General features: G+C 43.4%; 1 protein-coding gene across 2 annotated transcripts; it reads right to left on the reverse strand.

Annotated features, from left to right (window-relative positions):
• Positions 1-5,110: 5,110 nt before the first annotated feature.
• On the reverse strand, positions 5,111-18,474 carry LOC110978423 (bone morphogenetic protein 2-like). 2 transcript variants are annotated; one of them, XM_022233416.2, is made up of 3 exons: positions 17,013-18,474; positions 8,586-8,953; positions 5,111-8,215 (listed from the first exon to the last, which is right to left on the reverse strand). In XM_022233416.2, exons 2-3 carry the CDS (start codon positions 8,944-8,946, stop codon positions 7,296-7,298), a joined length of 1,281 nt encoding a protein of 426 aa, XP_022089108.2. In that variant the 5' UTR covers positions 8,947-8,953; positions 17,013-18,474; the 3' UTR covers positions 5,111-7,295. The 2 variants fall into 2 exon arrangements, with proteins under 2 accessions (XP_022089108.2, XP_022089107.2); XM_022233415.2 differs by lacking the exon at positions 17,013-18,474 and having other exon boundaries at positions 8,586-9,065.
• Between the last annotated feature and the right edge of the window lie 204 nt (positions 18,475-18,678).

Genomic DNA, 18,678 nt, shown 5'->3' on the forward strand with positions numbered 1-18,678 from the left:
AAAGAGCGTTCAAATCTCAGTGGGCCTCGTGTTAAAATGAACGGTTTTCTGCTGAAATATGCCGCGAAAACATGTATTAGGGCATCCTTATCTCACAAAACACATTCATGTTGTGTATGAAACTGAGTCTCACTAGTGGTGCATCTGCTTATGGGCACAGTGGACTGGCAATATACCCTGGCTGAAATACCACCCTTTTGCCGAAGATATTAAGTTGTCTTCTTGTCCCTTGTTCTGTTCCATCACCAGCATTTTCTTCACCATTAAAGACCGACCTTGTCGATGTGACAAATCAAATCCAGCTAAATTTGTTAGGTCTGTGCCATTTTGTTTTCCGATTACTGTGCCCTATAGAAGGTTCCTGTTAAGTACATATCCATGAGCGATTGTGCTGGAGGATTTCTTTCCCTACTCTCGACATTATACTAAATAAAACCCTCTAAATTAGCGAGGCAATTAGGCCAGGAATCCTTGGATGGTCCTGGGGAGATCTCTCTTATGTCACGGGAATGAACAAAAAACCTTGCGGTGTCTTTTGAAAAGCTACGCTGGAAAAGAACAACACAGCAGCGGCTGTGGGCGTGTAAGCCGTGTGTGAGAGTCTCTTGAGAAAATAAAAGCTGGGGCCATCTGCACAACTTCAACTTAAAATCCCGCCCTTTTTTGCATTTTTTGGACGTAAGTCAACTTCGTGTACAGTGGAAGTGAGGCGGCAAAGACCACACACTGGGAAGGGGGACTCAGACAGAACCGTCGGTATGTGTGCGTTGATACAGGTAACAATGTAATAACAGCGGTGATCTTTCTTCAGAAATTCATCGTTAAGATTAAGAGCCAGCGTTGTAAGCATCTCCAGCTTGGCCATTCTGAGCTAGTGTAACATTTGTTACATTTATTATAGGAGATTACATTTTAAAATGACTGATGCATGACATGCATTCGCATTCAAATTATTTCCCTCATGAGTTGCATTCCTGGCCTATCATCCTTCCAGCCCCCCAGGGGACAGATACCGCATCAAAATCGGGGGATAAACCAAGTCAATCTCACAAAAGCGCCCGCGTAGTTTTCTTGTCAGCTTCGTGCCATTTGGCAGAGGTTAGTCACTTTGGTGGTGTCTGTTTTTACCCACTAAGGCTGGCCCCGTGCAACAGGCCTGTCAAGCGAACAAAGAACACCAGCACTAGTGTTGGTCAGATTAAGAGCTTAATGTTCGATTTACAGAGCCAGCAACCACATGGACAAAGGTCCGAGCCCAAGTCTCGCTTTCCTGGTTTCCTGGGTTGAATAGCCCCGTAATTACCGGCCCAATAGCTGAGCAAGAATCGCCCCAACTGTACAGCCTGTGCTTCGCCTGCGATTTAATTGGAGCATGGACCCAGATGGTCCAGAATGTTTTGGGAGAAAGCTTCCAAACTATGCTTTGTTCTTTTACCTGAAACAACAAAACTTCGCTCAACTCACTAAAGTCGTGGATGTTCCTACGAGTGGACGCTATCACAATATTAAAAAGGGAATTCGACACATTGCAAAGAGCAACTTGATCATAAACAACGAAGTCGACATACACGAGGTCTGGGTAAGCGACCTACGTAGTTGGCAAGTACATGTACTGTACATGTACATGTATATCAAATGTTATATTGGTGGCAAGAGAATAACAGTGCGCAAAGTGGATTTGAACTCCAGAGCCCTGAACACGTAAGATGTCCCTTTTCCACACTCTGAAAGGGTTATTCGGCGACCTGGTTGTGACAGTAAATTTGGCTTGGAATGTGACAGGTATTTGTAGGCGGTAAGGGGCCACGCTGTACACCTCTACCTTGCCTGCCCTGTAGTGGACCAATTAGTCCATGCCGAGTCTACCTGCTATGCATGGCAGACATTAGATCCCTTTTTTTTCAATACGCAGTCACAACAACCTTTAGTCATTGCTAAATGCAAACCTTCGCTGGTTGAGGAAACCGATGGTTGCTTGTGATGGATAAAGACCACAACAGTTAACTGCCTGCTCAACACAAAGGGATTTTGCTTCCCTGCATGTTGAAAGACAAAAATCATGAAGTTGTATCTGCCATAGGCCTATATACCAGAAATTCAATCATTTCACGCATGAATGTCTCCGTGTTGTTGAAATTAAGGTTTGGAAACAAAATTTGCATGATGGGGTGAAAAGCTTTCATTATTCTATGTGCGGACAGTAAAAGACCGTAAACGTACGAATTTCGTTCAGAATACGTCACTCTCCCCCCCCCTCTCTCTCTCTGTGTCGGGTGCTACCACAATGCTTTACTCTGCGCTATTGTATTGGAAACCCTCCAGGTGATGACACCAAAGTGATACAAATTAAAAGGTCTCTTTATTTCAAACACATTCCTTCGCCTCCGAGTCTTCAATGTGCAAGTCAGAGGGTAAAGTTGCGTCCGAGAGATTCTTGCTAACCACCACGGCCTTTCTGCTGGCATTTATTATTTATCCGTATTCAAACATCACTTGCTTAATGCACAGTTGCTAAAGTATAGTAAAGTTAATAAAGAAGCCAAACCAATTGTATTCAATTAAGAGATAAAAGTTTCAGATAAAGGCCGCAAGAAACACTATCAGATGTTCAGGTACACAATGTGGTATGCGTATTTCAGGTGATTGGCCAAGTGTATGCATTTATTAAAATAATGAACGAAGAGAAACTAGGGCTTTTATGCGTGGTAATGCGGGGTGACTCCATGTTGCTTTTCAAATTGTACTCGGAAAGGCGTCGAAATCTGTTTGGTGATTTTGCAAAACAAACCTTAGATGAAACATTTTTTGTTCAGTTTTCAAACCTTATTTTTGATCAAGTCCACGTACTTCGGAAATATTGATATGTTTCATCAATTTACGTCTTCTTTGTGTTGTGAAATGAAGAAATATAAATCAAAAAATTCCAGATGACGCAGTACAGTTACTGTGTGTTCGTCCACAGTGATACGGTCAGTATACATACATGTACATGTACATCGCTTCACTGGATAAGTTTACAACATATTTGGTAAAACAATTTATGACCTGAGGGAACAGAATTGGTGTTACTGGGATTTTTCTTCCATTCATGCCCAGCACTGTGTGACTTAATATCGTGTGACTCATCTGCAGTCACATTGGAGAAAGCAAGCTTTTGCAGTCTTTTCACAAGAAAAGTGCTCATGATCCTATTCGTTCTGAGCAACAAACAATAGCTGTGGACCCCTCTGTGAAACCCGTTTCCCCATGCAGGCACAACAAAGTGCCGCTTGTTGTTGGCCAACTAATCTGTGCCGCGCACTACCATTCAAATTAGCATCACTTTGCCCCAATCAATCAAAATATCATAGACTACACCAGTGACAAATCGTAAACAGGTTTACGACTTATTGTGGTCCCATGCGATCGGGAGAGGTCCGGGGTTAGTGTTGCGATGGGCCAAATTCTGGCTGGCCCCCTGGGGTCTTGTTGGTGGGGTGGGGTGTCCCGTAGATCGGGTCATTGATGCTTTTTCCACGTGGTCCGTGAAAAGAAAAGTGGAGACACTCTGCGTGTGATTGAAGTGGGTGCGGACAGGCTTCACGATGCAGTTTCAATTTCGGATTCGTTATAGTTCACGTCTCATGTCCATTCAGGATATTAGGTAAGATACAATGCACATTCAGTCAGCATTGATTTCAAGCCAGAGGTTTCTAAGGTGGCAAAGGCATTTAAATACACACTGTATGTTATTTTGCTCACCTACCTATACGAGAAGGCGGCATCACGTCAGCGGTTAACAGAATATTTGGAGGACTTCTCCTTTTCTACCGAAGCCATCAACCAAATTTCTATGGAGATGTCGATCTCACCATCTAAAAGTCGATTCTGGGGCATTCTTTCAAGATTCCAACAGACGAGAGGGAAAGAAATTGAGAGGGACTCCAAGCGGGGGAACCTTTGCCGAGAAAGAGAATAAATCACGCGGGGGATCTCTCTTCGCATGCCAAGTAGGGCAAAGCGGCATGGGCTTCGGCAGCCTTGCACTACATGGGGAAATATACTCCCGGTGTGACCTGGGTCATTGACCCTTCCCCACCCATCAAAAGGTATATATGCCAAGGTATTTGTTATGCTCGATTCACATATTTTAAAGGGATAATTGGAGAGGGAGCTTCAGTAAGTGGTCGCATCACGGAGGTAAGTTGTAGTCGACGGTCTGGCCTGGTTGCCCCACCCGATGTACCCTACCTCGTATTTTACTTGAAATCTGATGCCACGTGGAGAATAGGTTGCATATTACTTGGAACTCGCTAATACTAATAGAATACACTGCAGGGAAATATTATTTCGACGGTCAGTTGGTTTAAATTATCTCCCGTGTATGGTTTGGGTAAATTTCGTCCAACGTCTGGGAACGATTTGATGAAGAGTGACATCACTTGACGAAACAAGACTTTTTGTTACAAGAAAAAGGCTGGAGAAATCATTCCTAACCGAATTCGTTAACAACTGAAATGAAAGAAACTTGACAACACATTTAAAGGCCTGTGAAAAGTTCAACCAATTTCTCAAAGGAAATTTTGGAAATTCCATGCAAGCAAAAATTGAGAGGGACTGCAGCGTAACTTGATTTGATACTTTGGGAAATAGGCATACAATATTCCAGTAATATTTCCAACGCCGAAGAGGTCGTTAAGCTCACCCAATCTGTATGGGTCATGGTCAGTTCAGCATTTTATCGTGAACTTTTTTACACGTGTACGGAAGGCAAAATTATGCACAAAACACTCTTCCCAAATGTGGTGCATGCACAGCTGTTTTAGTTCGCTATATTCGACAAGGATTACAGATTTTGCTTTCAAAGAAAATTTGGTCGTATGTACACGTGTGCTGTTCTTTTTTTTTCCATTTGAAATTTGACCTCAGCGTGATGTATTGGAGGGATCTGGGCACATGGTACGTAAAACGTGACTTTCGAAATTTTGTAGCATCAGCCAAAGCTATAGGTAAGTCTTTCATCGCTTTGATAAACTATGAATGTAGTTTCACGCCAACCAACGGATTGCCCCATTCTGAGTTAATGTAGACAAAAGTAAATTGACAAATCAAGAGAGTGCCGACCCATGAGTTACTATGAACAGAATTTCTTTATGTGTTGTTCGTTTATTCTCAGTCTCTGACAGTTGTTTGAATACAGTTCTCTACAATAACTCAACAATACCAAACTTATGTTAGGCCTAGGCCTAAAAGTATTACTGTTCCCTGCTTATGGCGGTTTAGAAAAATACATTTAATTTAATGCCAACCCCAAAAAACTTAACGAAGAAAGATGTGATTTATAATGTTTCATGACAATGTTTTGTTCTCCACTATATGGATAACTTGTTACAAATGCTAATATATATTGATAACATTATACCAGCTTATACAAGTTTTTTTATGGTACATAAAAAGCACAGATGACTATGTACAAAAAGCATGCCCTTTCTTTAAAATACGGGCCAAATCTATGCCGTAACTTTACATTAAATAATATAAATTAAAAAATAATGTATTCAAATGCAATAAAATAACAGTAGGATACATGCTAAACCAATTCGTGAGGAACATCATCGTCGCATTCTTCTAATAAATAAAATCGAATACACTTTATGGAGAAACACGTGCACATTTCAATGTTACATGACCTACACAATTTATTAACAGCAAATACCAAGAATCCAAATGAAAAAAATCAGTGGACACTACAAAGTTGTCGGTGCTCCACCAAGCAAAATTGATCGTGAAGAGAGTGATTATGTTTTTTACCAAATTCTAACGCGTGCGACAAGTTTTTTTCGCGTACAAATTAAGGCCATATTTCTCCTTTTGACAACATTACTTCCTAAACTTTGTGGACACCCTGTTTAGTCGCAGGTTTACCCGCCTTGTGACTGAAGGATGTTCATTAAAATTCCTTTTTAGAAATATCGGGCGGTTTTCCCAAAGACAGTTATATCAGGTACTTGTTTTACCAGTTTGACTGTTCGACTTTAAGCAAGTTGGACATAAGATCGCAAGCAAAGTACTGTGCACATGTATACGCTGACATGAGAAGTTTGTCACCAAATAACCATCAAAGTTACATGACCCTACTTCCCCATCATGCACATGTACAGAAATATACAGAATGGGTGTTGTTAATAAATATTCCAAATAAATTCCTGGTAAAGGTTACTCCAACAAAAAAGCACAGACTTCCTATAAGTCTCATGATGCTATAGTTAAACGGATGTTATTGCTTGAAATGAAGCAAATCTGAAAATAGAAAAGGAACCAGTGTGTGACATTGACATAAATGTATTGATTAAAACCCGGAAGTGGTCGTGCTGAAATATGTGTCATTTGAGGACCATATTTCATTTCATCCTACAAACAAGAAACAGTAGTTAATATCAACTATGCATTTGTGCTCAAACATGTAAACAAGTCTCAGGCTTTTCAAGCACCATGTTTTCGTCAAGCAAATGTGCATTTGGAAGAGGACAAATTGAGGAAGACAATCGTAAAAAGTTTGCATTATTTCCCAATTAAATTCATAAAAACTCTTTTGCATAGGTGTACCTTCCACTTCACAAAAAAAAATGTCGAGATAGATTATAACCAGAAGGTAAGCAACATTTGATGCCTTGCATAGCACTGCTTAAGATAATAAGCACACGCTGTCGATGTTGGGAGACACGCACGCCGCTTCCCATGTCATACATATCACTTCTTCATTAAAAATGACAGAGATATGAAACCTCCACTTGACTGCAGGCATTGAGCAACCAATCCTACGCATGCTGGCGTACCGTTCTCACATTTTTTTAGCAAAACATCATTTTAGATCACCGGCAAGACGGCACGATTTGAGAAAGCTTGTGAATTCAAGGTAGGATCCATAGCCAAAACATTAAACATGAACAACGAGTGAATCCGTTGTGCATGTACCTTCAGAGCACGTGTTCATCAAAATGCCACAAACTACTTGAACAAAGATGCATGCAGCTTTAGAGTTATTTACAAGTATGTTGTTTTGTGTACCATAAAAGTTATCTTTATGCACGACATATTTGTATTTAGCTCTGGGGCTTGCGAACGAGCTGCACTTAATAGAATATAAGGCATATGAACTGTGAAATATAAATAACTTTATACATCATGTTAGATATTAAACATATCGACAAGTATAATACACTTAAAACTATACACCTGGGGAAACCTCACCTTCTGCTTATCAAACAATAAAAATGTGAGATTTCTTCAGGTTTATAATATAAAAAAAACTCTATTTATCGGCAACCACAGCCTTCAACTACCATGTCCTGATAGTTCCTGAGAATGACTGAATCCGAGTCATCCAGGTAAAGCATGCTTATTGCACTCAAATCTGTGGGTACACAGCACGCCTTGGGTGCTAGCTGGGGACTAGCCGAGTTCACTAATGTCTGCACTATTGCATGGTTTGTAGCATTGAGGTGATCCACCAGCGGGAACGGGCATTCACCTTGGCAGTAGAATGCCTGGTAACCTGCTGGTGCTACGATCCAACTGTTCCAGCCCACGTCAGTGAAGTCCACGTACAAGGGGTGGCGACGGCAATTCGGCTTCAACTTCCTTTTTCTCTTGCCGCTCCGTTGTCGGCTGGAGCGCTTGGAAGTCGCCGCACGCTTTCGCCTGCCATCGTCTGTGTATGTTACGATAAGAGGCCGTTCTTCGAACCACGTCTCGTCCTCAGGCTCTTCGTTGTCGCTGACGGAACGCGCAATTCTCAAGTTCCTATGCGCGGTAATTGGCCGACCTCTGTGGTCGAGAACTTCCACCTCGATCCCGTGGTTGGCACGGTGCGATCTTCTCCAGTCTTTTAAAGCCGGTCGAACGTCAAAAGACTGCCAGCTTGCGTTACGAATATCCACCACTTTGGTGTCAATGAGTCGCTTAATGACATCTTTACTCTTCGGCAGGGGTTTAAGGATTTGGTACACATTGACCCTGTGCATGTGACTTCGCTCAGAATGTCTGGCTGAATCTTCCTCGTCCCTATCTGAGAGGTCTCTCTTTGAGACGGAATGGTGGTTCTTCCAAAATAAGCGCAATTCCGCCGCAGTGAGCACTTCGTTGTCTGCTATAGCAGAAACGTTGAAGGTGAGTCTGTGTGCGTGTCCATTTGGACTAGATTCATCCAGCAAACTAGTGTAATCGCCTCCCTGTTCTGAAAAGAAGAAAGACGCAGTACATTGCAACACTATGAAAGCCAGGGGGATTAGTGGTTTTTATACCGGCAGGGCGAACAATGAACTTGAATAGCCGAGTGTGTCAATAGTGAGTTCTCAGTGAGAAACCGACCATAGCCTGAGGCAAGAGCGTAAATGTTATAATAGCCTCACCTACTGCTTTAACTGCGCATAACAGTGGTGTTCCATGTAAAAAGGAATTACCTTACGGGTCTTAAGCTGCGGATACAAAACAACATAACCCGGGTGAACTATCAAGCTAGACACACTCGGCTGCTATGCTTTCTCTGTCCACGTTAATGGACTAATATTGTTGTAGGAATCAGAGCGAAGCCATGTTTGACTTACCTTGATGGTGAAAACTCCGCACTACATTGGTGTATCTGTTTGTTTTTCCCCGGACATTTATGTCCAGATTAGAGATGGGCGAGTCGGTCTGCGCATTGTAAAGATCCAACATGTATTGCGGCACGTGTATTTTCCTGCTGGGATTGGGTTTCGCTTTCAATCCAAACATGTTTAGTAGGTTCTTCTCAAAGGCCCGGATGACTTGCTCGCGGCTCCTGAGTTTTGTATCCCACTCCGGTGCGTCCGGGGAGGAGTCCTCGTCTTTGCCTCCTGCAGCTTGCGCTCCATGTGTACAACTCAGCAGAAGCAGGTAACACACAACCAGCATCAGCAGTCTGTTCATCACGGGGACACCCACCATAATGGATCTGTAAAACGGAACGAGAAATTAACACCCATGTCATGCTGAATTGCACACAGATGTAAGCACGAGATGAGCCGTCCGCTAACTGCCAATCCCCCGGCTCAATTAGTACGGCTCTGGCTCGGGTTTTTTTTTTTATTATTATCGTGGGGGTATTTACGTGAGCTGCTGGTGTAAGGTGCATTGTGGTTGCCCTGTAAGTCATTTGCATGTTATTATGAATGGATGGATTCAGCCACAGAGAATGGAGACTATTGCGAAGAGGGCCCTCGACTTTAGTATAGCCAGAACATGACCACAGTCACTGTCTCACTGATTATGCAACGAGTATACAACTACGTACCCTTTCATTTTTGTTGGCAGCGGGATCTGATATGCCCTGGGTACGTGATTATAACTTATAATCCAATACTTGGTCCAAAGCTTAACTGTTTTCGATAAATAATGAAACGTGTATGTGTATGTATCTTTCTTTTCTCCGAACTGATCAATTATTTATGTCTGGAGTGATATCAGCTGGTCAATAGGGCTAGCTATTTCTTTGGTTATCTCAGGGGTTAGCTCCAGAGGTGAAGATCAGTTGCGGTCAAATGACAGCTGCTAAGTTTTAGAGGAGCTCCAGCTCCTTCCTCTGTTTACTTGCTCTATGGTGTGAACGATCTATTTGTTGGCAAAGCAACGGTTGCTGCAAGATGTTGGCCATCGGTGCCATTCTCACAAAATATCCTTTGCAAATACTACAGAATACAATGCCACGGGTGATATGGATCTATGATGGCTTCACGATCATGCACACAGATCATCATCTCAGCTCTTTCCAAAAAAAAGTCCATCTCGGACAAAACGTTCACAGAAACTACGTGTACTATCAAACAGTTCTTACGGGTACGCCGAGTCGAAACCATGAGCGTCTTAAACTTCAAACAAGGGCACGAATTCAGCGCAATGACACTTAACTGCAGTTCATCCCATTAAATTTCAGGGCGAGTAACAAACTTAAAACCCATTTTCTGTAACAACTTTCACAATTGGAAATCTAAAATGAGACTCTGCGGCCTAATCGGTTTTTGATCTCGAGATGACAGTCATTCACAAAAAGTAAAATAGAATTGAGCAGTATTTTAGCTGTCTAGCACAACCGTGAACAGGGAATGCAAGCATGCCTGGCGGCCTTGTGGGGACGGTTCAGTGACGCAACCAGGCGTGAACAGCGCCCTGCTTGAAAGCTCATCCCCTAGATTTCAAAAACTGACACATGGAGTTATCCTTAATCTCCACTAATAATCATAACAAGCCACGGGGGATTGTATTCACACAAAAAACACAAAACAGAGGCACATTTTCACACAATCACAAATAAGCAACTTCCAATCCGACTATTAAAGCGAATAATCCACCAAAATAAAGTCAATCATGAGGTATCGAGAGCAGTGAGTTACAAAAGGATAAGTGAACACAAATCAACAAAATGACAAAAATGCAAAAATGAAACTGCGAAAATCTTGGCAATAAATCAAACCGTCATCAATTTGCAAATTAAAGACTCACTTTTATTTGTCCATCCTAAAATCAACATCAAAATAAGCCTAAATCAGAATATGTGATGTTTGATTGATGAATTAGGTGGTTTTTTAAAAGATTTGTGTGATCAAAATGAGCTGTCGTTTCAGGTTGTGCCTGTCATTTGTAATACACATCGATCCAAATTCTCTATTATGTGGATATTCAATAATTAGTTGACATCCTTGTTTTTAATATCTGTTCTAGAAGATGTTACCGAAAAAGAGAAAGCTTGAGTTTAATAAAAGTCTGGACATTTAGAAGAATAAAACAAAACCCCTAAGAGTGAATTATGACTTTTCGCATTACCAAATCAGATAAGTCGAATTCAAACGTCCAAGTCACATGTTATTGTCAGATGTCGACCCGCTTCCGCCTCATCGCGTCTGTGGTGCCAGCCATGCCACCGACGGGGATAAGGGGGCTGAACTACCGACCAGTGCTGGCAGAGTTTGAAATGGGTTAGCAAAACAGTCGAAATCGTCCATAAATTATACCCGCAATTGATCTTAACTGACGGGCTCCTAAACATGCAGCCACCCAGACAACCGAGACGTCGCAGATCAGTGCCAAAACGGTAACCTGACAAGCTTCGCTATACCTGTGTAAAGTGTTGGAATGGTCATGCGGAGGAAGGAGAGAGGTTTCTGCCCCTTTTCCCCAAACAGCCAGTATTTTATTTGATGGACAGTAGTCTATAGTTTTGTCCCAATCAGAGGCGTGTAGCTGAAGCATAAATTCTCTAGCACGAAGGAAAGGTTTATGTAATTTACAAACGCAGATGAATGTATACACACAACAGGTTTCGACAAACGAGACACATGGATCGTATCACAAAGACACTGAACAAACATTTCATTTACAGAGAAGTCTCACAACTCTTTGGTATCCGGTGTATGTGTAAAAAGACCATTTCAGTATAAGTATTTCGTTCATCATTGTTGACAATGTTACAAGCTAGCTGTCCCTTTGGATTGGAACTCAGCAGTGGAAAAACAATGCAGCATAACTATCAGCTGTTGTTTGTCGTGTTGATAAAGGAAGGACAGAGCACTGTGTACTTGTGGCCAGGCTAATACAAGTTGGTACATCTCCCATGTGATCTGCCAATGGCAGGTTCATCGCGCTCCTCTGCCACGCATCTTGACAAAACTATAATAACGTATGTGACTGTATGATTCCCCCGACAGCATGGTTCACTATTGGGGGGCCAGGGGGCACCACATACCTCCACTGGTACCAATTTTCTGGGTCAACCATACTGTATAAATATAGGCAGGAAAGTAAACGACAAGTCAGTCACCCGAAGTGAGGATGAGCTTAAAGGGGTAGTAGGTTTCCCCTTGTCCGTTCCGATTTCGATCACATAATAGGAGAGTTGATCATCGACGTCTAGTAAAAAGACAAGTATCAACTGGGACGACAATAAGGGGTTGATTTGAATTCGACCCGACAGAGTCTCACAGATATGATGATGGAGACATTTATCGAATTCATGATCTCTGCAACGGTCGCTCCTATGCCATATTCGCATGCGTTTGGATCGAGTCACTCAGGATTCGACTGTCATATCAAAACCATTCATTCGGCGAATCACCGTCCTAACAATGAGAATGTTGCATAGGTGACAGCAATTACAATGAAACTGCTCGGCGAAAAATCGCTATGCGTCCTTTCGTGGGGCAAATTCCATTTCACTGCCCATGGTTAGGTTTTCTATGTCACGAATTTCAATTTGCTCGCATTAAGCTAAATGTACCTAAATAAAGACATTTTCGGGTTCAAAAAGTAAACCAAGACAAGCCTAGCATGATGGGAACCAAGATTATGCTACTACCCTATAGGCCTACTCAATATTGATGATACCCTCCTGACATTTCTGTTTTTCTTTGATTTCACTGAATGACCGCGTCCCGCTACTGGTGTTTGAGAAAAGTTATGTTACAAATTTACAAGAGTTCTCAGTGTAGCGCATGCGCTCCGATCTTAGCAGAGGACTCGTCACCACGGGTTAAACAGCCGTGTCAGCCCACCGCCAGTGGATCCTTCGGTATTATGGTAGGTACAATAGTGGCCGTTGATTTATAATGACAGTGAGTTAAAGGTGTTCAGAATATATGATCTGCATCTTTACAATGCCAAAGGAGCAATATAATTATCCGCTCTGACATACGGGGAAGGATATTTCGAGCTGCACAGCAACGGTAACTTAATTTGTCATTCGGCACTTCACTTCTTGTAAGTGCCCAGACTTCTATTCGGGATGAATTAATTAGCCCGGTCATGGATTTCTCGCACAATGCTGCCGTGGTTTCGGTGTTTATTCGCTGGTAAATTAAGGGACAAGCCAGCACGTGAATATTCGAAGAAACGGGCCGTCTTACAGCTTCCGTTGCTTGAGGGGAGCAAGACCGAAATGTTTCAACCGAGCGCAGCTTAACAAACAACCCGGCCGTGATAGGGAGTGACATGACCCGGCAGGGACGGGTGGCAAAATGCATGGTAGCCTGACACGAATGCCGCCGTATCGGTGTGTTGAAGCGAACCGAATTTGTCCTTCAAGATTTCCGCAAGCGCGTCTTCCTACTCAAAATGTGGTGTTTGGTAGGCCCCATATGGGGCACAATCTGCCTCCAAGTTCCAAGAACCTTCAAAAAGGTTCAGACGTGAATCTGTAATGAATCATTCGACTGACTTCTATCTTCATTTCGTCGATTTCTAGACCATAAGTATTATGCTCGACTGGCAAATCGTAATGTCTAAACTGCAGTGAAGTCTGCGCATGTACTGAATTTCTAAATTTGGCAATGTACAAGCCTGCTTATTTCAAAGGTTCTTCTCATCGGAGTACACGTGGCATGTGATGAACTATGATAATTTCCCTGGACACTGCTTGTTTGAATGCACGAAACCAAGCGCGTTCTTTTTTGCTCTTTCTATCGTGTGATATTTTTGCCACGGAATTTGTCAAACAAGGTACTGTACTGTCATTTTGTTCATCTTTTCGTTATAACATTCCATTGTGGATCGTTTGAAACAAGGATGCCGTGTAAATCGGCTTGAAGTTGATCTATTTGAATTTAGAAGTTGGCTGTAACTAGAACTATAGTACCAGTCGTCAAAGCTTCTGTTGTGTTAGATCATTGGCAAGTATAGTAAAGCTGTCAAGTAGCACCACATTAACTTCTTTCTCTTACGACTTCCATTCGCATTTCAGTGTAGATTAAAGCCCTTTCCATTGCTCGCCTCTGTGGAGTAATCGTTCCACAGAGTGGGCAAATTAACGACTAATGCGGGTTCCAAAATGCCTGCTTGATTACTTGTTGATGCACTTGATAAATAGGTAATTGGTTACTTAACACTGTACCAAGGGATATGTGCGAGGGAAATCGAAGGTGTCGACAGATTGCCTCAACCATGGAGCTTCGTTTTATAGTTCCGTGCCTATGCAATGACTACTGCTTTATCCGGAGAGCTGTGTAATAAACCCTGGCGCTATAAAACGGATGGTAAAGCTATGCCTTTATTTGCTGTCCTTCCTACATGTTACTGTGCTACCCAGCGGAGTAAACATCGAGAAGAAACCTCGATTTCAGAGAGAATCTTGTTTGGAGTTTGACTCGTGACGTCACGGTTCCGCAGTGTGTTTTGCTAAGCGATTATAGTCTTTCTTGGGGATCAATGTCTTCCATGTGGGTCGTCTATAGACGAGGGTAAGACTGCACGAGTGGGCAATGACTTCTTGTCGTAGGGGCAATTCTTTGGGGGTCCCCTGACTTATACCCCAGGAAGGAAATTTACAAAAAATAGGAAAAACTCTAAAGAGCATAATCAGAAAAGATCTCATTTTGACGAGAGAGGTGCAGGTTTATCATACCACCCCTCGTGCTTGTTTCTTCACCGTTCAGTGTTTTTTCCTATCCTGAGGCAGAACAGAGTAGCCTACATTATTACCATCTGCCTGACACTGCATGGGCCTTTGCCAAACGTGCCACCCTCCGTTTCAACTTGGCTTTCATTGGGCTAATTGTTGCGCCTTCATTTTCAGCTTGCAATAAGTGACCGTAGCAATGCTATTGCAATTAGTGACTGATACTACCGGAACCGTCGTCACAATGTAACAAGGTGTCACACACAATGTAAACGTACAAGATCACGACATGAAGGAAGGGATGAGGTTATCTATCCCCATACCAATAGGATCTTGCTATTAAGTGTTTACCCCTTCATGCCAATCCGGTTTCGCCATTAGATTTTGTTAACGCCCAATCAGTTAGAAATCCGAAGGCCCATTCAAACATGCATTGATCTTAGTGAGATTCCCTGGAATTCTTATATATTACCGGTGTAGCTTTATGTAATTATAATATTATAATTAATCCTCGAAAAGATGATCTTTACTTTTTATTAACTCGATGCTGTATATTTTTATCAATGCAGAACGATGATCTGGCTACGAGAACATATCTCGAGTGTGTAGGTTTCTTTCTCCCAATTACAACAATCACACACCATACTTAAATTACATGTCGCTTTCAGTACGAATGAACTTGAGGCAACTTGATTCATATACATGTACCACTTTTCAATTACTCCGTAAAGAGACTGAAATGTAGCCCCTCTGGCTGCAAATCAAAGCCCGGGTTCTTGCAAAAGATTTAATATCGCTAGTTTTATCGCCTGGTTCCCAGAGTCATATTTTATCCATTACTTTGAACCTTGGAAGTCAACTTAGCTCTTTGATTGGCTACTGTCACAAACGTGCCTTTGGTATTTATAGCCTTACGGCCAATCTGTCCTTAAACCGGCAACTTTCAGCAATCGGGCCACTTGGGTGTTGTGCGCATCGACTGCTTACAATCTGCCAACTATCGGGCCCATTTTATTTACCACGCCGAGTTGGATAAGTGTTTCTCCCAGGAGACAGGTCGGCAATGTACACAAGGCATTCTTGTAGACTTCCCTAACCTGTCGTTAACAGCGTTTGGTTGCCGTCACACCGGAGGCCCGGGCAGGCCGCTGATTGAGGGAGCAATGAAAGGGAAAATGAAATGTCAACGGATCACCTGCGGGACTTGTGTTACCAATTAAAGTCCGCTACGGCAATTTTTCCACCCGTGTGCCGACAGTAGAACCGCAGCTTGTTGTTGGGTAAAAGACCGAGACCCAGGGAAGGAGTGAGGGGGAAAAACAAGAAACCTTCGATGAAATTCCCTTAATTCTTAGTATCAAATAGAGTGATGAGAACACTGAAAAGCTTGCCCTGTTAGCATTCTTACGGGCCAGGAAATAAAGTTGGTCGATTCAGAGGCAGGTGGTGGCGATAGCTGCTCCCTTGAAGAGCGAGTGATTTACCGTGATCTGTCCGCGCGTTCTCCAGCTCCGCGTCAGCGCTGCCGGGACGAAACCTAGGCAATTTCAATCGCATTAGTAGGTATCAAGTAATCAAAATATGGAACTCCTGTGGTCTACCTGTATATGGTCATTAAACGCACAAGTAAGTCGATACGGCCTGGGTACTCTCCCGCGTTCAATTGCTACTTGCCGTGGTAGGGTAACAGGGCTTATTTTAGGCTGGGTAATTCTTTGACAATCAGCAGCAACTGAATGGTATTTAGGGTATGCTGCGACTGGTATTCCCCAATGCGTAAGTCAGTCTTGACATTGATTCCGCATACCGGCGCATAACCTTATGTTCAATCAGGTCTGGGCCATTTATTTACAATTTGGTCCCTGCCGTACAGCACGGAGAGTCATTTTTTTTCACGCAGATATATTTTTAATATTAAGCTGCGGATTTTGTAATGCATAAAATACGGATGGCCGCTAATACCGAAGGTAATGGCGGCCTCTCTAACCTGTCAAGAACACTCAGAGTGACTTTAGGGTTGGCATGAATGTAATGAAAAGAGGCGCATCTGCTGAGAAGGAAGTGATCTAACTGCAATGGATCATGTCGTTCTGGGCTGGCCAAGTTGACCTAGGGAATTCTGTAGATCAGTCTCAGTGTCAGGATAAGTGCAGTCGTCAGAACTATGAGTGCAAAGGACAAGTGTTAAGGTTAAATCACGGCGTAATATTATGAGTAAACTTAGGCCACACAACGGGCAAGTAATGCACGTTGTGAGCACACGGCGAAACATGCACGCCATCGAGTATCGTTCAAAAATCTGCGGGAAATCATGTCCTGTAGCGGTTTTTTTTTTCTGAACAGTATCTTTGGATTAAGTAGAGTACACTCTATTCAGGCTGTCTGTGATGAGAGTTGCTGCGGGTAAAAGTTCAAACTTCAAGTACAGTCCGTAGAAGCGGCAATTTCAGAAATCACTTTGTAAAAACCATGCATGCCAGGCTGTAACAGTGGTAAGTAATTCAGCAGGCGGCTGGAGAGAACGGGCAAATTGTTACACGGGCAAATTGTTACACGATCACTAGAAATGCAATGCAGTGGCAAGCTAACAATAGGTAAACTGGTGCTTGTTTTGTAGTTTTTTCTTACTTACTTTGAAGGCACAGTTGTGCCCAACCAAGTCCAGGGTAACACAGTTATGTTCCAAGAGGCCCGCCCGATGGAGCGGGCCAGACAGTTCTCGCTAGCTGATGAGGGCACTGACTCAGAGCCGGCCTGGAAGACGTTCAGTTGCTTGGCTATGCAATCAGTGAGGCTATCGCGGTAATCTCCCAAGTTAACTCCTGCCAGAAGAAGACAGGTGCAACCACTACCTGATACGTGTGAGATATTTCCATTTAATGTTTCAACATCACAACACTTGCGGCAAAGTCGTTAGAAAGAGCGGTGCAGGTGTGGGGCTAGACATGTGGCAAAGACATCTTATATAGGCAGGCCGCAGTGCGAGTGTTGTGTACCGAGGATGTCCGGCCGATCCCGTGTTTCGGCTTCCCCGATGCCAATCAGCTTCGGCCCAGCAGGCTTGCTCGCTTGGAAGTCCACTTATTACTGCTATCACCTATTAGCCAGCTTGCAATCTCCATGTGTGTGCAAGGTGTAGGTACAAGTTACACCGCGTTGGGGCTTGTACTAGCCGGAGTGTGAGTGCTCGATCAAACGGCACGAACATCCGCGCTCGACTGTACAACACATGGCTGTCGTGTCAGCTCTGATCCAGCGGGAGCATGGCCAGGAAAAGACAGAGTAACTTTGATTTGATTGATCTTGTCCAGTAATTCCGACCCGTAGTGTGGCGTTGGTGGCAGTCGGGATCATCGGTAAGTTGACTTCCTTCAGGATCACGTCGCGGTTTGCTTTATACCGAAACCTGCCGCGCAAGTCCGCCCGATTTGGAAGCCTGGTAGCATGTTGGTTTGCACCCACTGAGCACCACGGAAGCGATTTTCCGACTGTTTTAGACCCGAGACTTCTCCGCCCCGCAGGTGCCTCACCGAGGACATACAGATGCAGATCTAGCAGGCGGACACTTCAGTGAAAGTCACTGGCGACGATATGTCACCCTCACGCAACTTCACCTGTACTGCCTTACCTGGTGCGCCATGAAAGGTAGAGGAAAAAATCAACAGCGGGACTTGCAGCCCCCGTCTCCCAATAGAAAGTTGTGAGATCGTGCGCGAGCTGTGATTGGCCAGCGGGCAATTTGTCCCTCCTCCTCGACTAGCCGGCCGACCTGCCAGTCATCGTTGGCCCCATGCGCTGCAGCTACTGCTGGCTCGAGATTACCATCTCTGTGTACTTTTCTAATGGTAAATCCAAACAGTGAAAGTGTTACACGGTCATGCGATGACAAACGGATCGTAACAAAGCTTTCAGGAAATGACGACCCCCTCTCCCCTCCGCGTCCCAACGGGCTAGAGGATTTTGAGCGCTGACTAAACAAGAGAAGAACCACGGGGGCGCTGTTCAACATTTACGACCTCATGGATATCGCAACCAACCAGGAGAGGGTATAACTGCAGAACGGTGCTTAGAACTAAGCGATTTAGACGAATATCATGAGATGAGTTACGTGTCATTAAAGGTGTACTCTTTAAAGCCCTGTAATTCCTGAAGTACGTGTCCCTGATTCGAACCTTTGCAGGTAACTAGACAGGAAAGCGTTATTAAATGAGCTGTTGTGACGATGAAGTCGTTCGATGACGGTTCACGTGACGTTAAAGAAGCATTATATAAAGCATTGTTTGCCCTAAAATACGTGT

Source organism: Acanthaster planci, linkage group LG01 (genome assembly GCF_054643075.1).
Source record: "Acanthaster planci isolate LZ-2023a linkage group LG01, COTS_SCS, whole genome shotgun sequence".
Taxonomy (NCBI): domain Eukaryota; kingdom Metazoa; phylum Echinodermata; class Asteroidea; order Valvatida; family Acanthasteridae; genus Acanthaster; species Acanthaster planci.